This window comes from Apteryx rowi, unplaced genomic scaffold (genome assembly GCF_003343035.1).
Source record: "Apteryx rowi isolate R43461 unplaced genomic scaffold, aptRow1 scaffold_88, whole genome shotgun sequence".
Classification (NCBI taxonomy): Eukaryota; Metazoa; Chordata; class Aves; order Apterygiformes; family Apterygidae; genus Apteryx; species Apteryx rowi.
The window spans coordinates 2,219,160-2,246,179 of NW_020451182.1; the positions used below are offsets into that span (position 1 = coordinate 2,219,160).

A 27,020-nucleotide genomic window follows, 5' to 3' on the forward strand; every position below is an offset into this window, starting at 1 on the left:
GTTTATTAAAATGCATATGATCTAGTTCCAAAGCAGTAATATAATGAAGCAATTTCATCAGTTATCTTTCTCTTCCACTCCTAGATGTTGTAGTAAAACTACTTTACACAAGTTTGTTTGTTTGTTTTCTTGTTAGGTTAAGAGTTTAGAATGGAAGAACAAGGAAAACCAGGAAAAGGGATTTTCATTTTTGTTCTCAAACTTCAAGAAATATTACTTGCCTTCTATTTTCCCAAACATCTGTAAGGAGACCAGCTTGTATAACCCTGCACTTGGTAAGTGTTAACCTAGTTGATAAAATTACTACATTTACTGTAATACTGAGTATAGCAAAGCAGTTATTCTCTTGAGCAATGTTGCCCATGAAGAATGTTCTTCAAAAAAGAAGTTATGGTTCCTATTCATGATTTTCAATTCTCTATTCGTGGAAGCACCTGACCTCTTCATTAATTTGAGTTGAGCTGCTGTATTAACCTGATTCAATTAAACTAAGTATTCTTGTAAAACAGTTTTTCAGTGTAACCTCTATGTTGATGAAAGTTGTGCTCAGAAGGTAAGCTAATTTAAGGATAAAAGGTGTTAGTGTGCTGTTCTTTGGGGGACATTAGCATTATCTGCATAGAATCATAGTTTTTTGGATCATATGATGCACACTTAGATTTCAGTCAGGGCAAAGTTAGTTATGTTTTTGTCAACTGTATTTTGTCAAAAGCTTGCAGTAGGAAGAGGAGCCCAGGCTTTAACGGTCTCTAAGGCTGATCATGCTAAAATGTATCTTTCCGATATAGAAACTAGAATTTTAGGAGGTATCTACTAAACAAACATAACTAGAGCTTTATCTAGAGGTTTTCAGCCCATTCTAAACTAGGAAGCTGTTTGCGTATCTTGATTTCTGCTAACTCAGGTTTACAAGCATCAATGCATAAATGGGCCGTAAGTCACACTCTTCTCTGCAAATTATTACCCTCTACCCAGACTTTAAGCTGCTATTTCATTATTTGCATAACATGGACACTTCACAGCTCCTCTTGCCTATTGATGCAGCATCTCACAAGGATTAGCAGTGACCTCTCCAGCCTCAATTTCAATTTCTAGAATCAAGTTGACAGGGAAGTGTGTTGAAAAGGTCTTGTTTTCTGCCAGTCCAATGTTCATGAGTAGCTGGATTATGGCTTTCTTCAGAGGTGGGTGTTTCAAAACCATGTTCTTCTGGGAAGGACAGTGGACCTTCTCATCTGGGGAAGAAGAAACAGTATAAGCCCATCATCCATAAGCAACTGTACAATGAGCGTTGTGTGAAGAGATTGGACAGATTCAGTGATAAAATAGCTACAAATGAGACAGTAGCAGTTTTGCTTTTCCCAGCATTGTTTACCACTTGAGGTTCTGCAACAAGAAATATGGAAACGGTGATTTCCCTTTCTCTGAAGATCTTGATTCAGTCTTTCTTAGAAGTGGTACCACAGTCCTTTCTGTGGCTTCTTTTGTGAACCGTAAACAAGAAACTTCCAAGGCCCAGTAAAGAAGAGAGTAAGGGGGAAGAAGAAATAGACACAGATCTCCAAGTCTTCTGTGATCAGCCAGCCAGTGTCTTAAACTGCATGAAGTCAAAACCAGTCCTGAGGAATTTGGGAAAAGTACAGTAATGAAAGCAACAGAAATGCTGGTAAGTAGAACAGTCTTTTCTTCTCAAAGAAGTCCTTCTCTGGCTTGCTTCTCCCCACCCTATTTTAAAACAATCCTATTCCTGCCTGTTATGAACAAAGGAATTAACTCAGATAATTTAGGCAGAAAACACCGAAACATTGCAAACTTGTACACTGAGCCTGTTGCTTTAAAAAAAAAAAAAAGTTCTTATGCCACCAGTCTAATGTTTAATTTGGGAAAAGTCATGAGGTACAAATCGGTGCAGTAGTTTTCTTAGGTATTCATTGTTATGTGAGTTTTGCTGGAGATAATATATGGGATTGAGATTTTTCTGTTAAGGCAGACTAATATGTAGGCAGACAAATATGTAAACCAGTTATGGTAATGAGCATTCCAGTTACAAGTAGCTAGTATTGTGGGCTCCTCCAAATTCTGTCTTGAGTCAAAAAAGCAGAGAAGGGCACTACAGTCAGTTCATGTGTGTCGTGGTGAGGATTTTCTTTTTTTTGTTCGTTTTTGTTTCTTGTTTTTTAAGTGTATTTAACATCTATTCAGACCCTGTAAGATAATCTTTGGAAACTCTTCTGTAGGAACCTTGCTGTCATATCTCTAGTTCTAGGGGTATTGTTTCTTCCATCATAGTAAAGTACCTTTCTATGCCACTTCCAAGCCTTTTAGGTAGGCCTTTTCATTTGCAGGCAAATAACAAACAAGATGAGCTGTCTTCCAGTTCTCTGCAGCTGTTCATTCCTTCTGAGCCCTTTATTGCTCTCAAAAGTAAGAGCTGTCAAAACTGCAAGTGTCCACAATGATATCTGTTTGGTTTTGCTAGCCTTTTCATCTTCTCTTCTGTGCGTCTTCCATCACCTACAGTTTCTTGCCCTTTTTGGCTTTATAACATCTTATAAAAACAGACAACTTACCTTTCTGGTTTTTACTGGTATGCTATAGAACAACCTCATTCTGTGTGAATTTAAACAACAATAACAAAAAAGTCAATCTAACAAGCTTCTGTTTTGCTTTGGTTTTAGGTCAGTGTCCTCACCTGGAGCCTTGACACCTACTTCCAAGACTGACAGAAATGTGAAAATACAAGAGAAGATTGAGGGAAGATATATTTGAGGAGTGGCTGCAGGATATAATTCTGTTGAGAGGGGATAGACAGACAGGATGTTCTGGGAGGGTATCGTGAAACTGCAGAAGGAAACAGCAAAGGCATGTTTACTGCATGTCTGCTGGATGTTTCATCTTTTTGAAAATACTGTATGAGTCCTGTTACTGTATAATCAGTATTGCAGCTAGTAGATACCAAAGAGAACTATGATTTTGAGTCTTTAAATACTGTGCTACCAGGCACTTTTTTTTAACTATTTTTGCTGTTATAAATGCTTTCCAACAGTAGTTTGACAGATGCTGCTGTTTAAGATGTATTAATATTCTTCCTAAGCTGCTGATTTACACAGAATGAAAACAATGTACTGGTTTTTGTTTATAGTAAATAAAATCTTCATAAGCTTTTAAAAAAAAAAAAAGCATTCTGTGCATTCATAACTAAGTCTGAAGTAGATAGTGTACAAAGGTTACGTCTTTTTTTCCTCTAAAAATAATGGTTCCATTAAAAATAGTGAATGCAATTCTGCACTGTTTTCTGGAAGTGTTCCTCAGTTTAACAGCATCATGATGAATTTGTCACTGCTTTTGTATCTGGCTGTTGAAAGGACGCCAAGGTATACTGCGCTGGATATCCTCAGTGCTGGTGCAGCATGTTCTGTTATGCATCTCTAATGTTAACGGGAAAGCCTTAGCAGCAGGGTGACAGGTAGTGTGTTGACTTCACATGCCAAAAAATGAATATGTGACTGTCATAAGTTAACTGCCTACATAGTAGTTGACTATCTCCTTGCTGCTGTCCAGATTTGTTCCTCTAGATTATGGTACCATAGCTTGGCATAAGTTTTGCTGGATCCCTTAAAATAACTGTTGACCTAGCATTAGGGGCATATAGGGAAGAATGTTCTTATTTATAGCTTTATATTCAACATGACTACTTTGCATTCTGTCTGACACCAAGAATTAACATCTTCAAACTGCATTCTGGCCTGCCAAAGCCTGTGAAACCATGGAAAGCATCTCTTACTAATGTATTGCAAGCCATAGAAAGGTTGAGACAATGCTGAAATACTGTGACCCACTTATCACTCTCCATCATTTTCCGTGCCTTTAGGGTTTTTTTTCTTTTTTTGCATGCTGTTATCAGATAAAGTCATAATACTAAAACCCCAATGGTATGGCATACTCTTGACAGATAAGTCATCTTCAGTCCTCAGGTAAACTTTCATCCACTTCTTGTGTCAAATTGCCCTTCTGCTCTGAAGAACTAGGAATGAAGTTGGCACACCACTCCCAGGGAAATGTTGCTTGCAGCAGATGTTTTGTAGCCACTTCAGATGGTTGATAACTTGTATCGCAGCATAATTCTACACCTTGCACAGAAGTAACGTTTTTGCACTGTTGAGGTACCTGATACATACCTGGAATTCAACTGGCTGATGCATATGCTTGCAGAATTGTGCGTTATGCCCCACCTGTTTTTCTTTCTGCATCTTTGTAACACTTTCACTGCACAGGTGGATACCATTCCGAAGTTGTATTACTAAAAATGGTTAAGTTTTGCTGAAGCAGATTCAGGATTACCTATGACACTGTCAGCATCCCCGTCACTGGCAGAGCAGAGAATCAGAAGAGCTTTGCCATTCTGAACCATTGTGTAGACAATGGAATGGAGAAAATGTAATTGTAAGCTATAAACCTCTAAAAACAATCACAGTTCCTTGAGAACAAGATTGGCTTCCCAATGAGCATCATTCATTACATTCCCCTGGATGCTAGTGTGGGAGCTAGTGCCATGGAACTGTCTTTTGGCTGAGTCATATGAAGATGCAAGTGCACTTGCTCTGGCAGTACAATATTGTAAAGATTTTATGCCAGGGAAATTTTCTAATGCAGATGTGAGACCAGATGGCTTTTGGAGATGAGTTTCTCACTCTTCTATTACTCTTTACCTGTCTTAGGGCCAGAAAATGCTGTATTTATTGCAACTGCTGTTGGTACACAGTTTGGAGTAAAAGCATATTTAGATGGTGGGATCTGTATCAGTGAAGAACTGATGACCTTCATAGCTAAATAGGTTGCTCCACCATGGATGGCTGCAGACCAGCACAGAGATATTTCTAGGGATGTGCTAGGAAATGTGGTGGTCTACTGCTTTTGAGCTGCAACTGTTCTCTAGTAGGCTTGGTAGTAGAGGATATGTTGTCTATAGGGCTTTTAAATGAATCTATAAAATTGATACATTTCACATATAAATTGTTGCTTAATAACATAACTATAAATACATCTTAAAAGTCAAGAAATAGGGCAATATCTTTTCATTCTATATGAAAATAGTTTTCTTGTGTAGGCCACATTCTAGTCTAAGTAATAATTGTTTTTCTGGCTCAAACTCCTTTGTAGTTTCCGTGAAAGCATGTAGTAGTGAGTTAATTTTGCTATTGGATGAGATAGCTGAGATTTTTCTTTAATTGAAATTGTGGCAATTAAATACTAAATATAGCATGTAGCTTAAAAAAAAGTTTCATCTTGACAGAAAAGAATGCAAAGATATTTTTACTTGCACAGAAAAAAAAAATGAAACCAAGGCTGTAAGTGCATGCAAATTGCTTTCAGATAAAAATGAAGAAAAATAGCAAAAATAACCAGTCACTGTTTCTTGGACCCTAAGTATAGTTTCCCTCCAGGAAAAAAATGTAGTCTTTTGAAGTTTTGTGTCTAGTCTTGGGATTACCTATATCGTGTCTATTTCAGCATGTTTTCGGATGAATTGTGCAACAGCGAATATCAAAGAACAGTGCTTCTGAAAGTTCACTTGTACTGGTTGTGGTTCTAAACTTTCTTATGTATATGGAGCTTACTCTCTGCACATATTTTAAAATTTTCATTTCCCTACAGAGATACCGCAGATGAGACCAAAGCCACACTATGTAATGGTTAAGAAAGATGCTGAAACCAATGAAGCAATATATTGCACAAAGGAACCTTTCATTAAGGCTCGTGTTATTGTCATTCGATGGCTGGTGTCTTTCTGGCTTGAGCCAAAACCTCATATGGGACCTCATATTCCTGGAATAGAAGGTGAAAATGTGCCAAAGAATATTCAGGTAAAACTAAGTACAAAACAAAGTTTGTTTATTTTTATATTTTTGTTGTAATTGTATCATCAGTAGTATGCGCTTTTCTTCTGATAGTTATACCTAATGAAGAAGAAGAAAGATTTCTAAATAAACTCTCTACTTACTAATTCACTTTAGAAGGACTCACTAGACTTAATTTTTTTTTATTTTTTCTAAATTATTTTGTTTTTATCAAGTAGAGATGAAATGCAGAGTTCTGAAATGCAATGTATTTTTTTTTTCTGAATTCATTGTATGTTTTAAGGAGCGTTCAATTATATTACTGAAAATGAACTATGAAGTACTCTTTAATTCTTGTTTCAGAGAGCAGCTGCTAGCATGGCTTCAAGGGAAGACAGCAAAAATGACAATACAGATAAACAGGACAGAAATGCAGAGCCAGAACAATCTCATTCTAATACAAGCACTCTAACAGAGAGAGAACCAAGTTCTTCCAGCCTCTGCAGCATTGATGAAGAGCATTTAACTGACATTGAAATAGTCCGCAAAGTTTTTTCTTCCAAAAGAAGTAATGTGAACTTTCTAACTGAGATTTTTCGACAGGTAAAGAACCCTATATAGAATGCAAAAATATTGATTGTTATACTGTAAACTATCATCATGTCATAGTTTTGTTTCAAGTGTATTTGCTAAGCAGAACATTTATGTAAGTGTGCAATTTTTTCTATCTTCTTGCCTTTAAGATTTAAGAATTGAAAAGGAAAAATTCAGTAATATTTCCCACATAGAATATGCCTGCCTGATTTTTTTTTAAAAAATTTTCTTTAATAACCAGTTCTACAGCATTTAACTTGGACTTTATAGTTCCCCACAGACAGGAGTGTCTGATTGTCTTGTGCATCAGCCCCTAGACTATTAGAGTTTACAGCCAAACATATTAAAATAAGTCTCCTGTGGAATTCTGGAGCAGTTCAACAGCTATTTTTGGAGCAGCTGAATGTCCTTACCTTGATAGTGTTCATCAGAAGAGTGGGACAGGTGGCTAGAGAAGGCAACAACTTCTGCTATCTGACTTTACCACAAACAAAATTCTGTCAAAGCCCAGAAATGTTAGTTGAGCATATTCAGAATAGCATTTCTCAACTGGAAACTTTATTAACCAAATAAATTTAAACTAAGAATGTATGCCAGAGTGTAAAGCATTTATTTATGACATGAAGAACTATAGCTTTCAGTTCAAAGCAGGAGAATGGAACAAGATAGACCTCCTTTGTGCCCCTCGATATAAATCAAAAGGTGAAGAGATTTTTCTGGATGTTTTTAAAGAAAAAATACACTAACTTTCTGTTGAGATGCAAGATACTAAAATTAGTTTAAACAACGGAAATCCAAACATTTAAAAGCTCCAGTATTTCTGGATGAAATAGATATTATTGGATGAGGCAAATGTCAAAACTTTACCACATGCAAAGTCTGTGAGCTTGGACTCATTGCTGAGGGAGATAATGGAGTTATCTGAATTTAAACTGCCGCCCCAGGATTGACACAGCCTGAGACATTGAATGTAGATTCTAAATTATTGATACATCTATTTAGAAACTTAAAAAAAAAAAAAAAAGTGAAAGCCTGGCACAGGTAATATTGTTGATTGTTTTTTTCTCAATCTCTTTTCACAAGGCGCTCCATCTTGATTTGTGTAGATTATTTTGGTTTCATGGATGGTTATGAGATCTTGTTTAAGTGGTGGTTTGTCAAGAAGTTGTCAGTGAAAATTCATTTCTAGTATACCACGTGTTTTTAATGTTTCTAAAACATTAGACCTAAGTTATTCCAGTCAGGATGAAATTTCATTTGTGCTGAATAGTAGAAAGATTGCCTTTACAGGAAAAACTTTATGCATTTTGGACTCTGGGGACAAAAAAATTACTTGGGGTTTCAGAAGACTGTTAGACTGGTTGATTATTGGTGTGTGACTGATAAACTTGTCAGTTGAATTCTATAAGCTGCAGAATTTTTCTTAGAGGTAGTAATATATTTGTATGAAATGTCTGTTTCCAGAGAAAGAACATACCATTAGTTTCAAGTGGTTACTCCTTGCATTCATGGGCATTGAGCTTTCAACATTCACACCATGGATTCCATCAAGCTGTGTGTTAGTGTAGCTTATCAACTTCTTTTAAAACAATAGGGACATTGTGGTCTTTGTTAAGTATATTTATAATCAGTTAATACCTGACTAACGTTAAAAGCATCTGATCTCTTTTTACTAACACAGCAGATACATAAAACTTCCTGAAGAGGGCAGCAATTAGCCATCTGACTTCTCAAATGCATGGATTTTTTTGAAACAGTAGCCCTGACAAAGTTTTTTCAGGGAGTCGTTTGTTTTATGGCTACTGTTTCGTAAAATCTCATTTAGATAAAAATGTGATATGGCTACTAGTAATGTGTGTCATTTGAGTTTGTGTCAGACATTTTCTTTGCATACTTTTCATGAGTGTTTGGGCCTTAATTTCAGCAGTCTAGGTATCAAGTGGATCCACCTGTATGGACTCTCATATCTGTCTCTTTGGCAGTGAAATTTTCAGAGAAGGTACCTTCTTGACAAGTTTTTTTGTTAAAACATTTTTTTCATCACCCGTCCACACGCATTTGGATTACAGGTGAAGAAAGCAAGCAAACATTTAGGTTCAGGATTAATTTACTTTTTAAGGTTAGGACCTTACCTACAGTGGCTGTAGTTTTTTCTCTTAACCCATAGAACCTGACTATTATAGACCCTTCCTTAAGGAAGTTTGAACTTTATCTTGATGCTTCTCAGCTTTATAAATTCACTTTATACTTATAACTGTTAAATTCTAGCTATAGTTTGAGGCAATATAGTTTAGTTCCAACTTGATTTCAAGTACTTTAACTGGGGTTTGGTTTGGTTTTGTTTTGTTTGTACTGCCAGGCATTTTTGTTGCCAATTTGTGAAGCAGCTGCCATGAGGAAAGTGGTAAAGGTGTATCAGGAATGGATTCAACAAGAAGATAAGCCTTTATTTATGAAAGAACCTGAAGAAATAATGCAGTGTACAACTATAGATTGTGATGAAAATGCTGTAGACCACAATTCTTCAGAGAAAGCAAAAGAAAGAGAAGAGGTAAAAGGGAAAAAAAAGTCATAACATTTTACTGTTAAAAATAGCATCGTAATAAGGTTGTTTTAATTCTGGAGCCCTGTAATGCATGACCTGAAATTCCATATAGCATTTTGATTAATATAAAGCTTGAAGGAGAGATTTGAAAGAAACATTTAGATAAAAATACAGTTGTGATCTTTTCATAGTTTCCAGGTGTGACTAAATAAGAGAATAGGATAATGAAAGTACTTTCCAGCCAGTGCCAACTTTTTGTTGCACCACAAACTAACATAGACTCCTCTTTACATTGTCTCCAGAAAAACAAAAAATGAAGAAGAGGATTCACATCTTGTTGACTTTCAGTGACATTTGGGCACTTAGCTGTCCTCTTTGTTCTTTGAAAATCTCTCCCTGCACCTCCATCTCTAATGATAATATCTGGTGTGTTAATGCACTTTTCTTGTACTGTTGATCATCTGTGTTCACATTAGCAGTGAACTCTCTTATTTCTGACTAAACACAAAGCTCTTAAGTTTTCCAAATAACCGTATACAACAGGGAAGGATACTGAAGTTTGAAGTATATTTTTAAATTCCATTCAATATAGCTATACTCTGTAGTTTCATTTTTATTGGTAAATATTGGTGCATCTTTTGGAATTGCTGGTAGATGCTGACTGAGCCCAGGTGGCCTTCTCAAAAGATTATATGTGGTTTGATGTGATGTCAGAGCATCTGCTGAAGGGAATCAAACAATGGTGATTAAACAGAGCAAAATGGGCTGCCAGTTTGCTCCATTATGTATGGAGCTTTTTATGTGGTTAGTTCAATTTAAAAATTCACATAGTTTTATGAACTAGTTTCCAGACGTGGTTTATACAGTATGACAGCTTCCAACTGTGTAAAAATTATGTATAAAAAGGGTAAGAAAAGTCATAATTATTTTGTCCACATTCTGTAAAATTTTATGCTCTCAGTTTTTCCTTTATGTATAACATAAAACCAAAGTATCTGTCAAAATATCTATGGGATTTTAAGAAAAAAATATTTTTCAGGAAAAAGGGATGAACTCCAGTCATGTTCGAAATTCAACCTGGGCAAGAAATGGCTGTTACCAAGATACTTCTCATAAAATGTTCGAAATTGATACTGAAGAGCAAAATATACGAGCTGGAGTGCAGTCAGTATTGCAGGTATGAAATAGATTTGATATCTAATTTTCATCCTCACAGCATAGCTTTTTGTATCAGTACATGATGAGTGGAATAAAATACAGTACTGTTGTAAGAGAATCCCATGCTCCTGCTCCAAAGCATCACTAGATTTTATAAATTTTTTTAGATTTAGTAAGTATGATGATAGATAACATTAGAATAATGACAGCAGTTTGCTATATGTTTACTGACCTTAAGTAGGATAATGTATACCTGACTGTCAGGTAACGCAGTAAAAGAATGTTTCATTATTGCATCAGGACATGCATTGTGCTCTACATCATATTACAGAAAAATAATTGTCTAAACAATCCAGATTACAGAATTGCTTATATGTGTTTAGAAGTGCTGTCTTGCTATGATTTTTTTATTTTTATTGAACAAAGTGTGTATGTAGTATGTGGAAATGCTGAACTGTGATAAACATGATAAGATTTGATTTTCCTATTTATATAATTGAATTAATAGCGCTGACTTTACATTTTGTTAAGATTGTATCAAACACAGAGAATTTTGACTGCATTTCAAATACAATAATTTGGTCAATATTAGTCTATTGTTGGAGGTTGCAAAGGTTTGATAAAAGTTAACTAGAATTCTGGCCTTTTAGTTTTCATTTATTTAACTCATTGACAGTTCTGTTACTGACAGACTCGGATCCAGCTTGTTTTAAACATTTTTTGGGGAAAAAAGCTTTTTAAAGTAATGTTTTCTATTTTTTCCAGTAACTAATAATTGTTTCAGAACATATTCACTGTGGCACGCCAACTTCCCCTTAGCCTACCTGAAACTATACGCTGCAGAGTGAATGTTTTGTACATAAAAAAAATGAATGAAGAGTATAGTCATAGTAGTTCTTAGTGATTCTTCTTTGATTTTGTATCCAGCTAACGAAGTTAGACCATTGTACTTGACTGTACGCTCACATGTTTATGTGGACTGCAAGTCAAATCTTGTAGAAAAAGATTTCAAGCTGCGAAATGAATAACTTTTGTCACATGTGGCTTTGATTACCCAGAAAAATGTTTCCCTTATATCAAACATCATATTGACTACAGGATCAAAAAATTGATATTTGATAAAGCATAGCACTGAAAAAAGCATTCTGCTTTTTGGCAGCCTGGTATTCTTACATATATCCTCCATTCATTATCTTTTGAGAACAACTGTAAAAACAGAATGTTGGAAGAATTTGGAGTATAATTTTATTGCACAGGTAACAAAGGACAGGCAGTGTTACTAAGAATTGCTGTGACTGGATTTTTCATTCATTTCTTCTGCGTATATTATGAAAGCAATATCCTTTTGGATATAGGTGTAACAGGCTTGAATTGCCTTAACTCCATCATGCACTTTGGCAGGCTGCTAATGTAAATATCTAGGAAGCAGATTTGTGACCATTCAAACTTGACAGCACAGTTAATCCCAGTAGCTTTTCTAGTTTATGGTGGTTGGTGGTACATTGTATCCTAGGAGGATGGATAAGTGACATTTGTTGAAAGATTTACTGCAGCTTACAGAAACTTTCAATAACCATAAGAAAATTCACTTACTTGCCTTCTCTGTAGAAGAATCACTTGTATATGTTACATAAAAATACCTATGAGAGAGTGAATATGATGGCTATATTGTGGCTTGTGAGCTACCATAAGCTTACAAGAACTCTTGTTCAGCTTTTGTGATGGGAGTGTATCACATGTTCCAAATCTTTAGCTGTGAAAGGAATCAAAAAGGCAAGAGTTTCTGGGGCCAATATTGCTACATTTCACCTCATCCTCATTTTTTTTTTTGGAAATCTTTTTTCTCTCTTTGAACCATACTGAGATTCCTTCTCTCATCAGCTTGCTGAGGTACTTGAGTTATATTTCAGGTACATTTCAGTTATATGAAGATTTTGGTATATGGTTCATAGAATCAAGAAGATAGATCATGCCTGATTTGAAGCATTACATGCAGCTATTATAAAATGCATGCTTATTCTAAACATACTGCTAGGTAAAAGGGCAACTGCTTTGGAGAAGATATCCTCTATTCCCTACTTTTAATAAACCTTGCTGATCATGATGACATGAATGCTTCAGACTCCCAGAACTTAATACGGTCACTGTCATGACCAGATATACTATGTACCATGATTATTTCAAATAGCGTAACCATATATTAAGCTGGACTAGTTGCGGACTTACAGGCAGAACTTTCATGCAGTGGACTTCTTCCTTGGAACATTTCATCCTTCATATTAAATAACTGTCTTGAGTAATTTGCTGTACCATTTATCTAGAAGAGGAATGTGTACAAATTTGTTTTATAGAAAAACTGAAGAAATTAATCAGATTATTGTTGCTTTGTCATCAAAACAAGCTAGCTTATATTTAAATGTATACTAATGAGTGTATATGCAGCCGTATCTGTTAATCGTAGATTTTCTCTTTCCTGGTTACTATCAACTGAATTGCTGAAAACATCAAAGTGCTTCAAGCTCATAACATTCATTCTTTTTTACCTACAGGTTTTTATAATAAACTCTTCAAACATATTCTTCCTTGAACCTGCAAATGAAATTAAAACTCTTCTAGATGAGCACACTGATATGTGTAAACGCATTCTTAATATCTACCGTCACATGGTAGTGCAAGTGACAATGGACAAGAAAACTTGGTAAAAATGCTAATGCTTTTGTCTTAGATTATTAGTTCACAGAGACAAATGAGAAAATTTAGTTTGTTGTAAACCCAATAGGATGTCATCGACTATGTGAATTAGTTTCTCTAAGAGAGAAATCGGTAAATGTCTGGGTTTTAACATCACAAACAATTTATCACAGTGAAAGAGGCTAGCCACTCTGTTAAAACCAGTAGCAAACACTAGCTAATTTGAGGTAGCTTAGCCCTTAGTGAAAAAAGAAGCTAGAGTATACTGACTACTGTCAAGGAGTAACCGATGACTTTTTTCCAGGCCATTTTGCTCATGCGTCAAAGCACCAAGTATATGAAGCATATATGAAGCTTCACAGTCTTATTTAAAAAAAAGAGACAAAAAATCTTCACATAAGCCTGGATAACTATTATAATGAGGTGTAGGTTGTTATTGATCTGATTAACTCTGCCTTTAGACATTTTTGTACAAGAGTCAGTGTACTGTTTGACTGGTTTGTTCCTTTCCCGTGTCTAAGGTGCATAGTAGGGCCAAGGGACCCACATTCAAAGACATCTGTATTTCCCACCTCCTTTAAAGAGCTGCATCTCTAATGAGATAGTATATTGTCACCATGCTCCATGGCAAGGAAGCAGTAGCAAGGGTATTTCAGATGGCTCATTTATTCCATTTTAACTTGATTAGCGTTCAGTCTCTCACTAGTATCTCCTGAACTCTGGTTAAGTAGACCTGGCATTACATGTCATGTGAAATTTGTCTCTTCTTGTTAGGAACTAAATGGTCAGTTTGGGACTACCCACTGGGAAATTTGGGAGTAATAATAGGAAACAGATTCCACTAGATTAGCAATTTCCTCCCCAATTTCACATCGCTTTAAAGTAGTGTCTCTAGATTGTGATGGCAAAGATTCTATGCCATATAAAAGAACTGATGAAGTATGTTTACAATAATGTAACAATGCCAAAAACTCTAATTCATACAAAAAAGAAGTATAAGCTCAGATCGCAAATATAATTGTGAGTAAAGCTTTGCCTGAAATTTCAGGGCATTGAAAGTGATAGACAGTTGAGTGACCTGGTACAGGGCAACAGGGATTCCTCATTCAAGTGTGAAAAGGGATGGGAGTAATTCTTTTTACAACAACCACCAAGTTAGGCTGTTTATAATCACTATGTCCTGTTTGAAATGTGCTTGGGTGGATCAAGCTTAGTTATTATCTTTAAAAGTATGTTGGGATAGACAGTTGTATAACAAAATGGTAACTCAAAATCTAATGTTATTTTGCAGGGAACAGATGCTACTTGTGTTGCTCAGGGTTACAGAATCTGTGCTGAAAATACCACCCCAAACTTTCTTGCAGTATCAAGGAAGGAAAAACTCCACTTTAGCAGGAAGACTTGCAGGACCTCTTTTCCAGGCAATGAAACATAAATTCACTTTAATTAATTCATTTTAATTTTGACCAGGAGACTAGATGCAGCAAAAGCTGTTGACTAGTTTGTCATCTCAAATTATTGATCATGTTACCCAGATAATGTGAATGCTGTGGGTTAAAGAGCTGGTTACATCTGATAATTTCTGAACTATTTTTAATGACATGCTGACAACTGTTTTCAGGGTACTATGAAATTAAAAAACTACTGCCCATTGGCTGAGCTGGGATAACTGGCAATGTGCACAGTTTTAGCCAGCATCCCTTGCAAAATAAAATTTGTTAGCTCAAATCAGCACCAAATCTTCTGTGTCATCCAGGCTTAACCAGCTGATGCATTACTCCTTGCAGTGAGCAACAGCAGATATCTTCAAAGTTTATAGTTGCAGAGTGCTGTTGTAATGCCTTCTCTGTAAATGGGACTTGTAAAGTCTCCAGATTCTTTAATAAGGGGAAAAAAAAAAGATATAAATGCAATCAGAACTAGTTGAGAACACTGTTACAAAACTGTTTGGCAATACTTTTAAGATATGACAAGATTTCTTACGAGTCAAACCAGTTTGTCCTTGTATCTAAGTCAGAAACCCATGTTTGCATAACACTTGATAATTCACGAAAGGTCAGTGTGTACTGGTGAGGAAAGGATTGTTAGGACTACACCAAAATTTCTGTGGTGGTTAGAAGCTTCTTTTTAAGCAGTAACACTTGAATATTGTCATCTTAAGATGGGAAGCCAACTTTTGTCACTTTATTCTTTTAGACTCTTATAGTAGCTTGGATCAAAGCGAATCTCAATGTGTACATCTCTCGAGAACTTTGGGATGACTTGCTGTCTGTAATGTCATCACTGACATATTGGGAAGAGCTGGCCACTGAGTGGTCACTGACAATGGAGACACTAACAAAAGTATTAGCTAGAAACTTGTATAGCCTGGACCTCAGTGACCTGCCATTGGATAAATTAAGTGAGCAGAAGCAGAAAAAACACAAAGGCAAAGGTAAGACAATACTGTATATACATCATTTGAATTTGAGATGGGGAAATGAGATGCTGAACACAGCAGAAGCGGGTCCAGCCTTTTTAGTATACCTAATTAGGCATCTCTGTCACCTGAAATAAACCCAGCTTTTTTAGGATGACATTGCCTTTTAGAACCTCCAGAAACTCCTGGCATAGAGATTTAGTCCTGCAGATAGTTAGGCACATATAGAATTTAATCCTTAAAGATTTGTAGAATTAAGACTAAAATTGTACACTATAGTAGATTATGCCTTTCTCCTTTAACAAAGCAATTAAATCGTTGAGTCCCAATCCTAACTTCCTGAAAGTAACAAAGATTACATATCTGGTAAAAATTAACTAGATAGCAGGTGGGTATTGTAAACATAATTGAAATACTGATCCTGAAATCTCATGAATGTTGATGAAAGATCAAGCATGCATAGTTTTGTTTGAGCACTAATTCATTGCTAAGCCTTGCTGAAGACTGATTTTGTCAAGGTGAATTTGTCTGACTGTTTAAGAGAAGGGATATTTTTAATAATGCATATGAATGGTACCAGTTTTTAAACTGATTCCTATACAGTGTAGGAAATATTCTATAGGACATAATGTGGGGACAGAGAGGGGTGCTGTTTGCTTGTATTGTTACAATTCTGGAATTGTGAAGGGACAGGAAGTCTGTCCTCCTGTGTAGAGTGCTGGACTGAGTTTCACAAAACCTGGATTCTGTTCCTAGGTCAGAGACTGATTTTCTGCATGGGACAATGACCAATCACTTCTTTGTTTCCCCATCTGTAAATCATGGTTAATGATACTGTTCTCCTTTAAAAAGTGCTTTGAGATCTAACACTATAAAGCAGGGTTATGTATCAGATGAGTAGTAAATATGGAAAAAAATACAGTGTTTAGTCGTCGTCTTAATTTCTCTGTGTTTCGATTGATGTGATTCTCCATTCAAACCTGAGCAAAGGCACTTCCTACTAATACCTTAGGGTTTGTCAGTGAGAAATAATCAATGTAGGTGTTTGTTTCCCTCTCCTAGGGACATTCCTGTAAGCTGTTTTTGCTAAGCATATTTCACATGCTTCCAAATTCTTCATCTTGGGCAGAGACATTACTCACCCTTTCATTTTGTTCTTCTGCCATGTGATGACTGACCAAACATACTTTTCTCTTTAGTTGCCCCAGAGGGGTTGTTTCAGAGCATGCTTTTTCTTTTTTATTTTTTTCTACTATAGAGTTTTCTCATTTTTCTTCCAAAAGACTGAGTGTTTAAAAAAAAAAAAAAAGTCAAAGCTGGGATAAGAATGTGTATACCTATTTGAATATAGGCTTTAAGAAAACATTTTGAAAAATTTATATATTCTCATGAAAGCAAAATCACCAATACAGAGCCATGTGAGAGGAGTTTATATAAGTAACTAGCATTCAGAGAGTTCCAGTGAAGTCTTCCATTATTAAATGTGAGTTGCATAGTTAACCAGTATGGGTTTTGGAAGTAACAAATCACATACAGATTATGCCGAACTTCCTCAGCCCTGCTCATTTGCTGATAATAATGAACATGTTGTTTTAGGGCTCACTTTCCAAGAAGATGCCCTTTTAATCATTGCGATTCTTTATCAAGTATAAATTTGGGTTATATCAGTCAGTACAAAGTGGGTAAGGAAATATACTGCAAATATTTTTTAGTTCACTGGGATTTTTTTTACATGCAGTTGGTTTTGATAGCTCCTCATGTGAGCTTTAATTACTTTGATATAAATGTCAATTCTGAATTTTTTGTTTTCTTTATCTTAGTATAATAGTATTTTTGTGAATTTCTAAAAAGCCTTGTTCTCTGAGCCCATCATCCCATTTTTTTTCTTTTACATTTCATGTTAAAATGTTTTATCATCTTTATTTTATGTTCCTGAAGTGCCACAACATTTTTGGCAAAAAAAACACCCTCCAATATTAATGGTCTTTAACATATGATTTTGTGTGTCTTGTCTAATAGAAACAACAAAGATTGAGATGAAAATTTTCAGTATTTTTATCAGTCTACATCTTTTGTAAACCCAGTTTTCTTGGTCTTTTGCTCTTGATTGGTCAGAAAAAAAAAATCACAATTGGTTAAGCACCAACGTTCAGAAACACCAATGCTTCTGAACAAGTTTGAGTATCCCTCAGTTAATGCTGTCTAAGTGGGTTTTGTAGAGATTATTTAAGTAATGTATTACTTAGCTTTTAAAATCATGCTTGCTTTGATAACATAATAGATTTAGAATTGGATAGAACATATTTGAAAAAGTATAACTACAAATATTTGGTGATATCTATTCACTTAATCCTTTGAAATAGCTTTTCAATTCTATTTTTGCAGGGGTTGGGTATGAATTCCAAAAATCGTCTGTTGATAAGTCCTTTTCTAGAGGCTGGAGTCGTGATCAGCCTGGACAGGCACCAATGAGACAGCGCAGTGCTACAACCACTGGTTCTCCAGGAACAGAAAAGGCAAGAAGCATAGTACGGCAGAAAACAGTTGGTATGTATCCATAAAAGATGATACAAGTGACATTTGAAAAAGGGAAGGAATTCATAAGGGTTTTGGAGCTGCATGGATAACTGCTTTCCACAAAAGTTTACTCTCTCCAATAATTAGTTAGATATGTGGGTGTACATTGTGCAGTCTTATGTGCTTTGAGGATAGTTGAATAGCTTGTGATTACTAATTTGAGAGTTAGTACAAATAAAAGTAATGCAATTGTTGTAATAATTCTTAATGAGTTTGATCACATGCTCACGCTTGAGCTGTGTTAGAAAAATAAGGCAGCTGTATGTGTATGACTGAGAAAAAAGCTGGAATAGTTTGTCTGAGCAGTGGTATGGATAGGTAGCTAATAGAAAGCTTTTTAAATGCATATTTTCATACATTTTGTGCAAAATTTATAGTGTATTTTCCAATTATGCGAAGAAAAGTGGGAGAAATATGTATATCTGCATAATTCATAAAATGTGCTGTCTTTGACTATATCCTGAAACTTGCTTAAATGAAAGATGGGCACTGATGTGTGCAGATCTCCATTTCTAAAGTGATGTATTTCTCAACTTCATTATTTGCAGATACTCTTTCCTATGTTAGAAATGAGTGATGCGAGACTGTTCTAGGTGGATTCCTCAAAAGAAGACTCATTAACATTCGTGTCATTTGCTTAGAATATCTTAACATGAACTGGACTGCAAATTTCCTTACTCTGTCTCTTCAGATGATCTCAGTGCTATCCATTAAGCAAAGGAAAATTACAGTGATTTTACTTTCTTATGTAAAAAAAAAACAACCAAATTTCTAAGGAATACCTCTTGCTTTTTCACTAGCTCTGTAATAGTGTTGGCTTCGGTCATTGTGTGTTGCTGCTTCACTTTTGCTTCCTGGAAGCAGGTACATTCTGACACAGTTTTAGAAACCAGGAATGCGTATTTGCTGTTCAGTGTATTGTGTTAGCTTTTCAGAAATTAACATTTTCTTTCCCTTTCCAAAAATCTTTGCAGTTAATTTAGATTTTTTTCAGTCACAGAGGTTATTTAGCCAAGATTTATGTTTGATTATACTTTAAAATGCTGTTGTTCCATTTTTTTAAAATTTGTTTACTAGTAGTATCTAAAGACTTTTGTGGGAGTGGGAGACTTGATTGTGCTAGAAGCAGTACAGACACATGAGAAAATGAAGCCACTACTACAAAAATGTCTGACTTTTTCATACATTCAAATGCTACACTGCTTTTCCTGTATCTTATGCTAACAGCTTCTAGTTTGACTGAACAGTTTTTCTTCTGGATCACAAGATATTTTACATGTAGTTTCTGCTTCTCTGTAGATAGTCTGTGGCTAACTGTTGCAATCTTTTTGTTTTGAATCTTCATTGTGTTAACAAGGTAAAGGTCACGTTAAAATTCCTTCTTCTCAAAGTATATTCAGATACTCTGTCAGAAGGTACTGCTCTTTGGTCAATTTATGAATGGCTTTGTTTTGCTGCTATTGCTATTTATATGACTTTAGCCTTAAATCACTGACATTTCTTCTCGTCAAGCTGTATGTTGACCTGGTTAGCAGCAAACCAATCTGATTTTAGTTTCATTGTACTTTTCCTTGTTTTTGTTCCTTTCCTCCAATTACGTTACCTATTTGATATTAATAAGCAAAGTTTGTATTACTGTAACCAGTTAAAATTTCAACTCCATACATATTTTAGAATACCATCTGTGGACAAGCATCTCAGCATTAATAGAGTGATTTTAAAAGGTGAAAAGCCCAAAAGAAGTTGCCAGAGGCAGAATCCCAAACCCTTCAGTTTTTAAGATGTTAATGAAGCGTATGTACACGTGTCTTAACTGTCTACAAACAGTTGCTTGTTATTGTCTCTCAGGTCTGCTAAGAGAGCTGGTCACATGCTTCCTATTCTGTGCCAGTTAAAACATGGTCATATAACAAAAACTGGTTTACAGTCACAATAAGTAAAATCTTCTATATAACATTTTGCTGGTCGGATCCTCCCCTTCAGTTTAACATTAACTCCACAAGCTAAGTTTGGAATTGAGTCAGACCTCAGATGTGTTGTGTGGTATTTGATATGCAGTATGTTTCCTTTAATTGTCAGTAATATACTCCTGAAGTCTGACTATGGAGTGTATGCATGTTGAATATATTATTGTAAGAAAAACCTGGGGTTTCTTTTTCATCTGTGTTTTGTTGTACACATTTTGTGTACGTCTGTGCACCTCTATTTTTGAGCCATCCTCATGCCAGCACACATTTATTGCGCACCAAGTTTGTGTGTGTGTTTTACTCAAATAAAAATCACAGCTTTTCTGATATGCAGTGTGTACATTTTTAGCCTAAACTTATGTAAAGTAATTTTTGGAAAAGGGCCTTTAAATATGGTATGCATATGGGTTGAAAAATCTTATATTGGGCTAGAAATGGAATATGTAGCTTAGGCAGCAGATTCTCGTCCTATAAAGATATTATATCAGACAGAATTTACTAATTCATAGTTCTGCTTTTGTCTATAGACAAGAAAGATGAAAGGTGATTTCTTCTAAGATAACTGAACCCCAAACAGTACATCAGGGTGAAATAGGTCAAACTAAAAAACAACATCAAGTGTGGCAGTCTGTTTTTATTGCCTTTGTTCCCTCTACTTCCTCTTTGCAGCTTCACACATTCCGTAAGCAAGGCAAATTATGGTTTTTATTTTTATTTTTCTATACTGAATGTACTGGCAGAGCAGGGAGAAGCAACACAGGTTTTGAACTGTCAAAATATCTATTCTGCATTCTGGCAATAAGTCTACCTCTACCTGACTGCTTATTTCAATGTGACATCACATTTTCCTTTCACAGCACTCAAAATTAATTTTCCTCTTGATAATAATAAGCTACAATTTTTCCTTTAAAAATTGCTTTAAAATTTCCACCTTCCTAACTGTAAATGGGTTGTTCTACCTCCCTTGCTAGGATCAATGTAATAAGGTGGGAAGGATTCCAAATTACAAGGGACACTTCATTTTAAGACTTGTTATCAACTTAGTATCCAGTCTCAAAAGCTTGGTTTATTTTGTATGTAGCCTGATATTTTTTTCTCTTGCCTGCATTTTTATGATGCACAATGATGCCTGTAATGCATCTATCTATCATTATATCCTGTATTTTAATATTGTATCTCTTAGAGAAATTAAAGCCTTGCACATACTTGCTGTTTTGGCAGCAAAATTAAGTTGATTTCTTTCGTATGAACTAAGTTTAATAGAGAATAGCTTCAGTCTTAAAACATCTGTCTTTCCCAGCTGTTTTTTCTAACTGATGTTAAGGCTCTGCTTAAGTTGTGCTGCATTTGTCAAATGTGTTTTCTGCTCTGCATATGTTGGCTCCCCGAGTTCTCTGCATGTTGCTGTGTTAGGGACAGTTCTTTTACTGGGTTTACAAGTGTGATGTGCTCAACTTTTACTCCTTTCCATTCATGTACTTCTGATTCCCATCAGATCAGGTGCACTAAGATTCTAAGTATATATTTCATGTTGTATTGAAAATACATATACAACAGATTTCAAAGACTGATTAAATATAGTGCTGACAATGTTTATGTAATGCGCTGAAATTTCCATAGAAGTTGTTTATCAGTGACCATTTTAAAATAATTATCAAATTCACAACAATTTAAAAAGAAAAGTGTTTGAAACCATGTTTTTTACTTTTTGAAGAGCTTTAGCTGTTCTTTGAAATGGAATGCAGTATCTGTTTTTGTTGATACTCTGACAAAGGAAAACAAATGATATGCAGGGATTCACTTTAAACCTATTGGAAAAGCTGCAAATATAACCTTGATCCTGATGCCAAAATTCTTATGTAAGGTTTTCCTTCTGTAGGAAGCACTGTTGGCAAGAGGTATGAAAAGGTGAACTAGCTTAGCAAGATTTATCCAGTATCTATTAAAATCCAGAACCTAAGGCTAACAAACAGTCAGTTTAACACTTTTTGCTGACAAACCATTTCACTTCAGTCACTTCATTTTCATGTGAAACTGTACCATGTTGTACTGCAAATTTCTCCAGGCAAAATTCATTATTTTCTCAGTGCTTTTCAATCTCTTTTGGAAAATCTTGAATTCAAGGTTATGGGTATGTGTAAAATTCAGAAATACTCGTTCAGGAGTATCAAAGAAAACTAGAAAAATACAAACATAGTGTAAGTTGTGTTTTCAGTTGCAAAATTTCAAGTTCCGAGTGCTTGTGCAGTGGTTTTTAACTTTGATTTTTCAACCCCTGATGCAATGGAAAAAAGAATGTTAATTACTTTCTTGATTTTTAATGCAAAATCTTTATAATAGTCATAATAAAGGCATTGTTGCTGCTTTACATAAAAATTAAAAACCCAAAATGTCTTATGTGTACACTGATTTTTTTCTTTCTTACAGCTCTGCCAATATCTGCCGTGCTGAAATGTTTTAATTTTTAAATTTTCTTCCTTTTTATCTTTGTTTTCTCTGTTGCTGCTTTTTCTGTGACACAAGCCTTTCATTATAGTCACTCTTCTTTTTTCCTTCCCCACTTCTTTCTTTTCCTTTTTAAAGCCATGAGAAGCCGATCCATTGGTGAATGTGCTCTGCCATCGGCCTATATACGCAGTGCTAAAAGTGCTCCTGTTCTGATCCATACTTCCAAACCCTTCTTGCCTGATATTGTTCTCACTCCCCTTTCTGATGAGCTTTCAGGTAGTGCCACCTCTGCTAATTTCTGCACCCCCTTTATCACTTTTTTAAATCTTCTGCTTTCAAATTCTGCTAAATCAGTAAATTCTTCAAAGTAAAAATACTTGGGGGGGGGAGAGGGGAAGAGATTAAGAATGAACATTTTGAGTTACATAAAATATCATGCTCTATTTGCAATTCATTCTGGAACTGTTAGAAGTTAGTGCTGTGCCAATGTTTGCTATCATAAAAGCAAAAATTAGAGAAATCTCTTGCTTTTTCAATTTGTTAGTAAGTGGTTGTGTAGCATCTGTCGACCGTATAATACAGCTAATCTAAAGCTTTTATTTGTGATGAGTAAGAGAGGAAAAGATGAAAATAATTTTAGTTTGACTTGCCATTAAAAAATCTTTCTACATAAATTTTTGAATTCATTGTCATAGATGTTGTGTGGACAACCATGATAAAGATATAATTTAGCTATCATTAAAAAAGAGTGTTTAAAGAAGCAATGTAGTAGTGTATAATATGTTTTACAGTATGCCTGTTTTGCATTAATATATATATGTGTAAAAAATTATATACAGGTTTGAATTCTGAAGAGCTATAGTTTGGTTTGGTTTCCTAAGTAATATGTTTTGCACAGGGTTGTAGTTTACCATAAAATGATGTTTGGCCCTGCAGGATGGTTGGCTGGAAGTTTGACAGTAGCTTTTTTTGGACACACAGACAGCCTATTAGGAACTAAACGTTACCTGGGCTTACTATTGTTTTAAAAACTCAATGCTTAATGAAGATCTTGGAGCGCCTGCAGAAGGGAATTAGCTTTCACAGTGAGCTGTTATCATATCATGTAATCACAAATAGTTAATTATCCTGTCTTAGATAAGGCATATGGTTATACACAAGTTGTGTTTAGTGTCAAGCTTATTATCCATGTTTCTGAAAAGTCCTGACTTGCTTCTTTCTTCTGATATGTCCCAAATCCCATGGCTTTTTTGCTATTATCCTTTCTGTTGATATTAATCTAATATAAAAATAGCACAACCAGTGATATTTTGAAAAGCGAAATAAGTTTACAGACTTTTGCAATTCTAGCACAGAAGAAGTCCTAGAGCCCTGCCTGTTCTAGGTCTGTTCTCAAACAGATGGTCTCTTTTTGAAACAGCTTCATCATGTGCCCAAGAATCTTGAACATTACCAGAAGACTAAAAAGCTCTAATGAAGAAAAGCAAGTGTTATAATGTTTATGGGGGGATGGCAGTTGGAGTGAAGGAAAAACTATTCACTGGATCAGAGTGTGCTTTGCTCTTTTGATTTTCTGCATTTTTGTGCTCTCTCTCTCTTACTCACTTTTTTTTGTTTGTTTTTAAACATGGAGCTTTGTCATTTTCCTTACCTTTTGTCCTTACAGTGATTATATTATTTTTTTGAAAGCCTTCTGTGCCCAGATGTACAGCATATAATTTGAGAAGTAATCAAACTGTTTTTATCATCAACATGCTTTAGGTTATGGATGATAATTAGCTAGCTGTGACAACCCTTCCTCTTATTTTGCCATTATATGAATACCCCTGTTATCCAAAATGGCTTTCAGGACCAACACAACTTGAAGAATAGGATATTTCAAATGATCCTAAAGGAACAGGATGCCCAAATCTCATTCAAGTTCTTTGAAGTACTATTCAGCTCCTTTTTAGCTTTTTACAAACTCCTTATTGAAACAATGAGTCATTGAACACCAGCCAACCTTGCCATGTTACCCAAAAGAAAGCATTTGTGCCAAAACTTCTTACCACGTGTACAGTAGAGTCTATTAACTTTCAAGAGAAAGGCAGAATACCCTACAAGAGTTTGTTATTTATGGAGTCATAATGTTTCTGTTTGAAGGTCAGTCAGTAAATGAACAAAAATGCAAAAGCTCAAAGTTGAGATCCAGTTGGCTGTATTTTACCTACAGGATGCTTTTCTTAAGTTTGTAGCTCCCTCATGTCGCGTCTAAGTTATGCTGTATTTCCATGTACAGAATAGTTGCAACTTTTTAAATGTGATCCAGAAAGTGAAAGTAGAAATTTGTGGTTTAAGAACATTTTTTTAACCTATTACAATCTTGTAAATGTGTAAGATTGAATTTTATAGGATAACCAGTAAAATACACTTAATTCCTGGTAGTGTTGGGGACTTTCTGTTGCTACAAGACCATGTAGCTACAGGACTCATTGTGGAAAGAAGTGTTGTTGGTGACATGTAGGTAAGGTTCCTGGAAGCAATGGACAACAGACTTAAAGGTGAAGGAGAAGGAAGAGAAAGGGTGGACAGAGTGCACAATTGCAGACTGATGAATTGCAAGTGGGAGGTGTTTCCTATACATTGGGACTAAAAGAATTGGAGGAAAAACTAACGTTAGGGGGAGATATATATTATGCCTTTACAACTTTACTCCCTAATAAATGTAAAACTTCAGTGAACTAATCTTTGAACTGAAATACAAATAAATCAGAACTGTAATGTCAATGTGGCTATAATTATTCATGAATCCTGGAAACTCTCAGAATGAGTATTTTCATGTAAATGAATCAAAAACAAAGTTGAGAAACAAAAAATGTTATTTTTTCTCCACTTGCCGAACTAACTTTCCATGATAAAATATAATTCTGTCCTGAGGTTATAGGGGAATCTTCTACTTGCCCTCATGCTCTCTTGTCAGAATGTGCCTCTGTATGAGTTCCTGTTTTAGCATATCTGTCTCCCACCTGATGCTGAGAAACTATTCTCTTTGCCTGCTAGCAGAAGGGGAGGTAAAGTTGGGTTAAGGAGAGTTGTGATCAGGTGAGATTGGCTAGAAATTACTAATTTTAATCTCTTCCTCTCTGTAACACCGCCTCCCTGTAACATACTAGGAACTAGGCCAGTGTTTCTTTTAAGCATATGTACCATGTCATATACAAAGCTTTCTGGGGCACAATTGCAGTGTAGATAGTGAAAACTCTTTAGGAATTGACGGCATCTCCATTTGATATATACCACTGTGCAAGATAGAGCCCTGATTGCCAAGGAGATTGTTCCTTTGGATTTTTAAACATTGTCTGTATTTTCAGCGCTGCTATTTCAGTAACTTAATGTATTTTTCATTTCTTTAATTTCTTCCTCTGTTCTACAAAAAAGAAATCTCTGATGGTGCAAGCACAATATGTTTGTTTGAAAATGTTTGCATAGTTGTATGTGCTAGTCATGCATACGTGTCACTGAGCAGCTAAAAGTAATACTGGATCAACATTGAAATAAATCTAGCTGAATTTGTTTCAATGTGTGGAGCTGCTTGGTGTGTGTATATTTAGAGTTCTCCATCCTGTAATTTTTTGCATCCTAGAAAATCATAATCACTGCATGTATGCACAGTGTGCAGTCTTCAGGCTGGTGCTTTAGTCGTCTATAAGATTGAATATATAAAACATGTAAAAGATGCTGTCACGCTTTAGTCCTGTTAACTCTTTGCTTGCTCGTCAGATGCATATGGAGGGCTCAGGATGAGATCAGTGTATCATATGTATATATATTTATCTCATATATATAGCATATATTATCTCATATATTTTAAGCTGAATCCTATGGTCCACAGTTACTGCTTTTATATAGAGACCAATTTCTTATGACTGCAGAGAAAGTCTTGAGAGTATGATATAAGCGTTACTGTTGTGTTAATATCTGCCTAAATCAATAGAGTTGGAAACAGCAGTTCTAACTGGACAGAGACACCATTCATATCAGTGCATGTTAATTCATATACTTAATAATATATTGAACAGGAACATTGTTGAGAAATCTGCTGCTGATCAAAGCTGAATAGAAAGGAAAGGGATGATAAATTATGCAGCATATGACAATTGTCAATTCATGCTTATTTTCTGAAGGAGCTTGGATGTGTACTTTCTTTTCCAATGCAGACCTCTATTTCCTCTCTTAATAGCTTCTTTGCAGTTCAGAAAATTTTAAATCAGGTCTCAAACTTCAATTTTTTAATTACAACTCCCTGAAAAATTGAGCATGGAAATACCACTTTTCATCTTCATCCGACATACATATTTAGTTACACACAAATGTATCAGTTTCCTCCAGAGTATATGCTTTGCTGGAGAAGAAAAAGAAAATTCAGCTCCAGCTCTAACTTTCTCAGAAAGGTATGAATACTTGAAAACAGGGTTTATAAGACAACTTCGGATTATCATAGTTATAAATTATTGTGATAGGTATAGATACCCATGAAGTAATTCATTTCAGATATTTTAAATTAATTCAACATAGTTTCTTTATTTTGACAGTAACAAATCAGATTTGGGGGAGGGGATGGGGCTTAAAATAAATTTTGGAGTGTGCTGGTTACAAGTTCACCATTGCAGTCCTGAAGATAAATCCTTCTAGGTAGACCAACAAGGTAAGTTTGTTTATTGTGGCAAGTAAATCTTGATGGTGTTCCTTTAAGTTCGTTATTGTTATTCCTGACGTAACAGCGTATCTACAGCCTAAGTTGTAGG

The 27,020-nt window shown here is 35.3% G+C and overlaps 1 protein-coding gene across 14 annotated transcripts in view; it reads left to right on the forward strand.

Moving 5' to 3' along the window:
* Positions 1–27,020, forward strand: part of RALGAPA1 (Ral GTPase activating protein catalytic alpha subunit 1) — a 136,014-nt gene that overhangs the window by 18,672 nt on the left and 90,322 nt on the right. For 12 of the 14 annotated variants that reach the window (XR_003257699.1, XR_003257700.1, XR_003257702.1 and 9 more), the window contains exons 8-16: positions 137–275; positions 5,656–5,864; positions 6,201–6,440; positions 8,791–8,982; positions 10,016–10,153; positions 12,684–12,832; positions 14,117–14,246; positions 15,022–15,259; positions 17,630–17,791. Coding sequence is in view for 10 of the 14 variants with exons in the window: in XM_026090838.1 (XP_025946623.1) it covers positions 137–275; positions 5,656–5,864; positions 6,201–6,440; positions 8,791–8,982; positions 10,016–10,153; positions 12,684–12,832; positions 14,117–14,246; positions 15,022–15,259; positions 17,630–17,791 (1,597 nt within the window). In the remaining 4 variants the exon portion in view is untranslated. Of the gene's footprint in view, positions 1–136; positions 276–5,655; positions 5,865–6,200; positions 6,441–8,790; positions 8,983–10,015; positions 10,154–12,683; positions 12,833–14,116; positions 14,247–15,021; positions 15,260–17,629; positions 17,792–22,371; positions 22,513–27,020 lie in introns of all 14 variants that reach the window. The other 2 variants (XM_026090848.1, XM_026090847.1) reach the window with 1 other exon arrangement.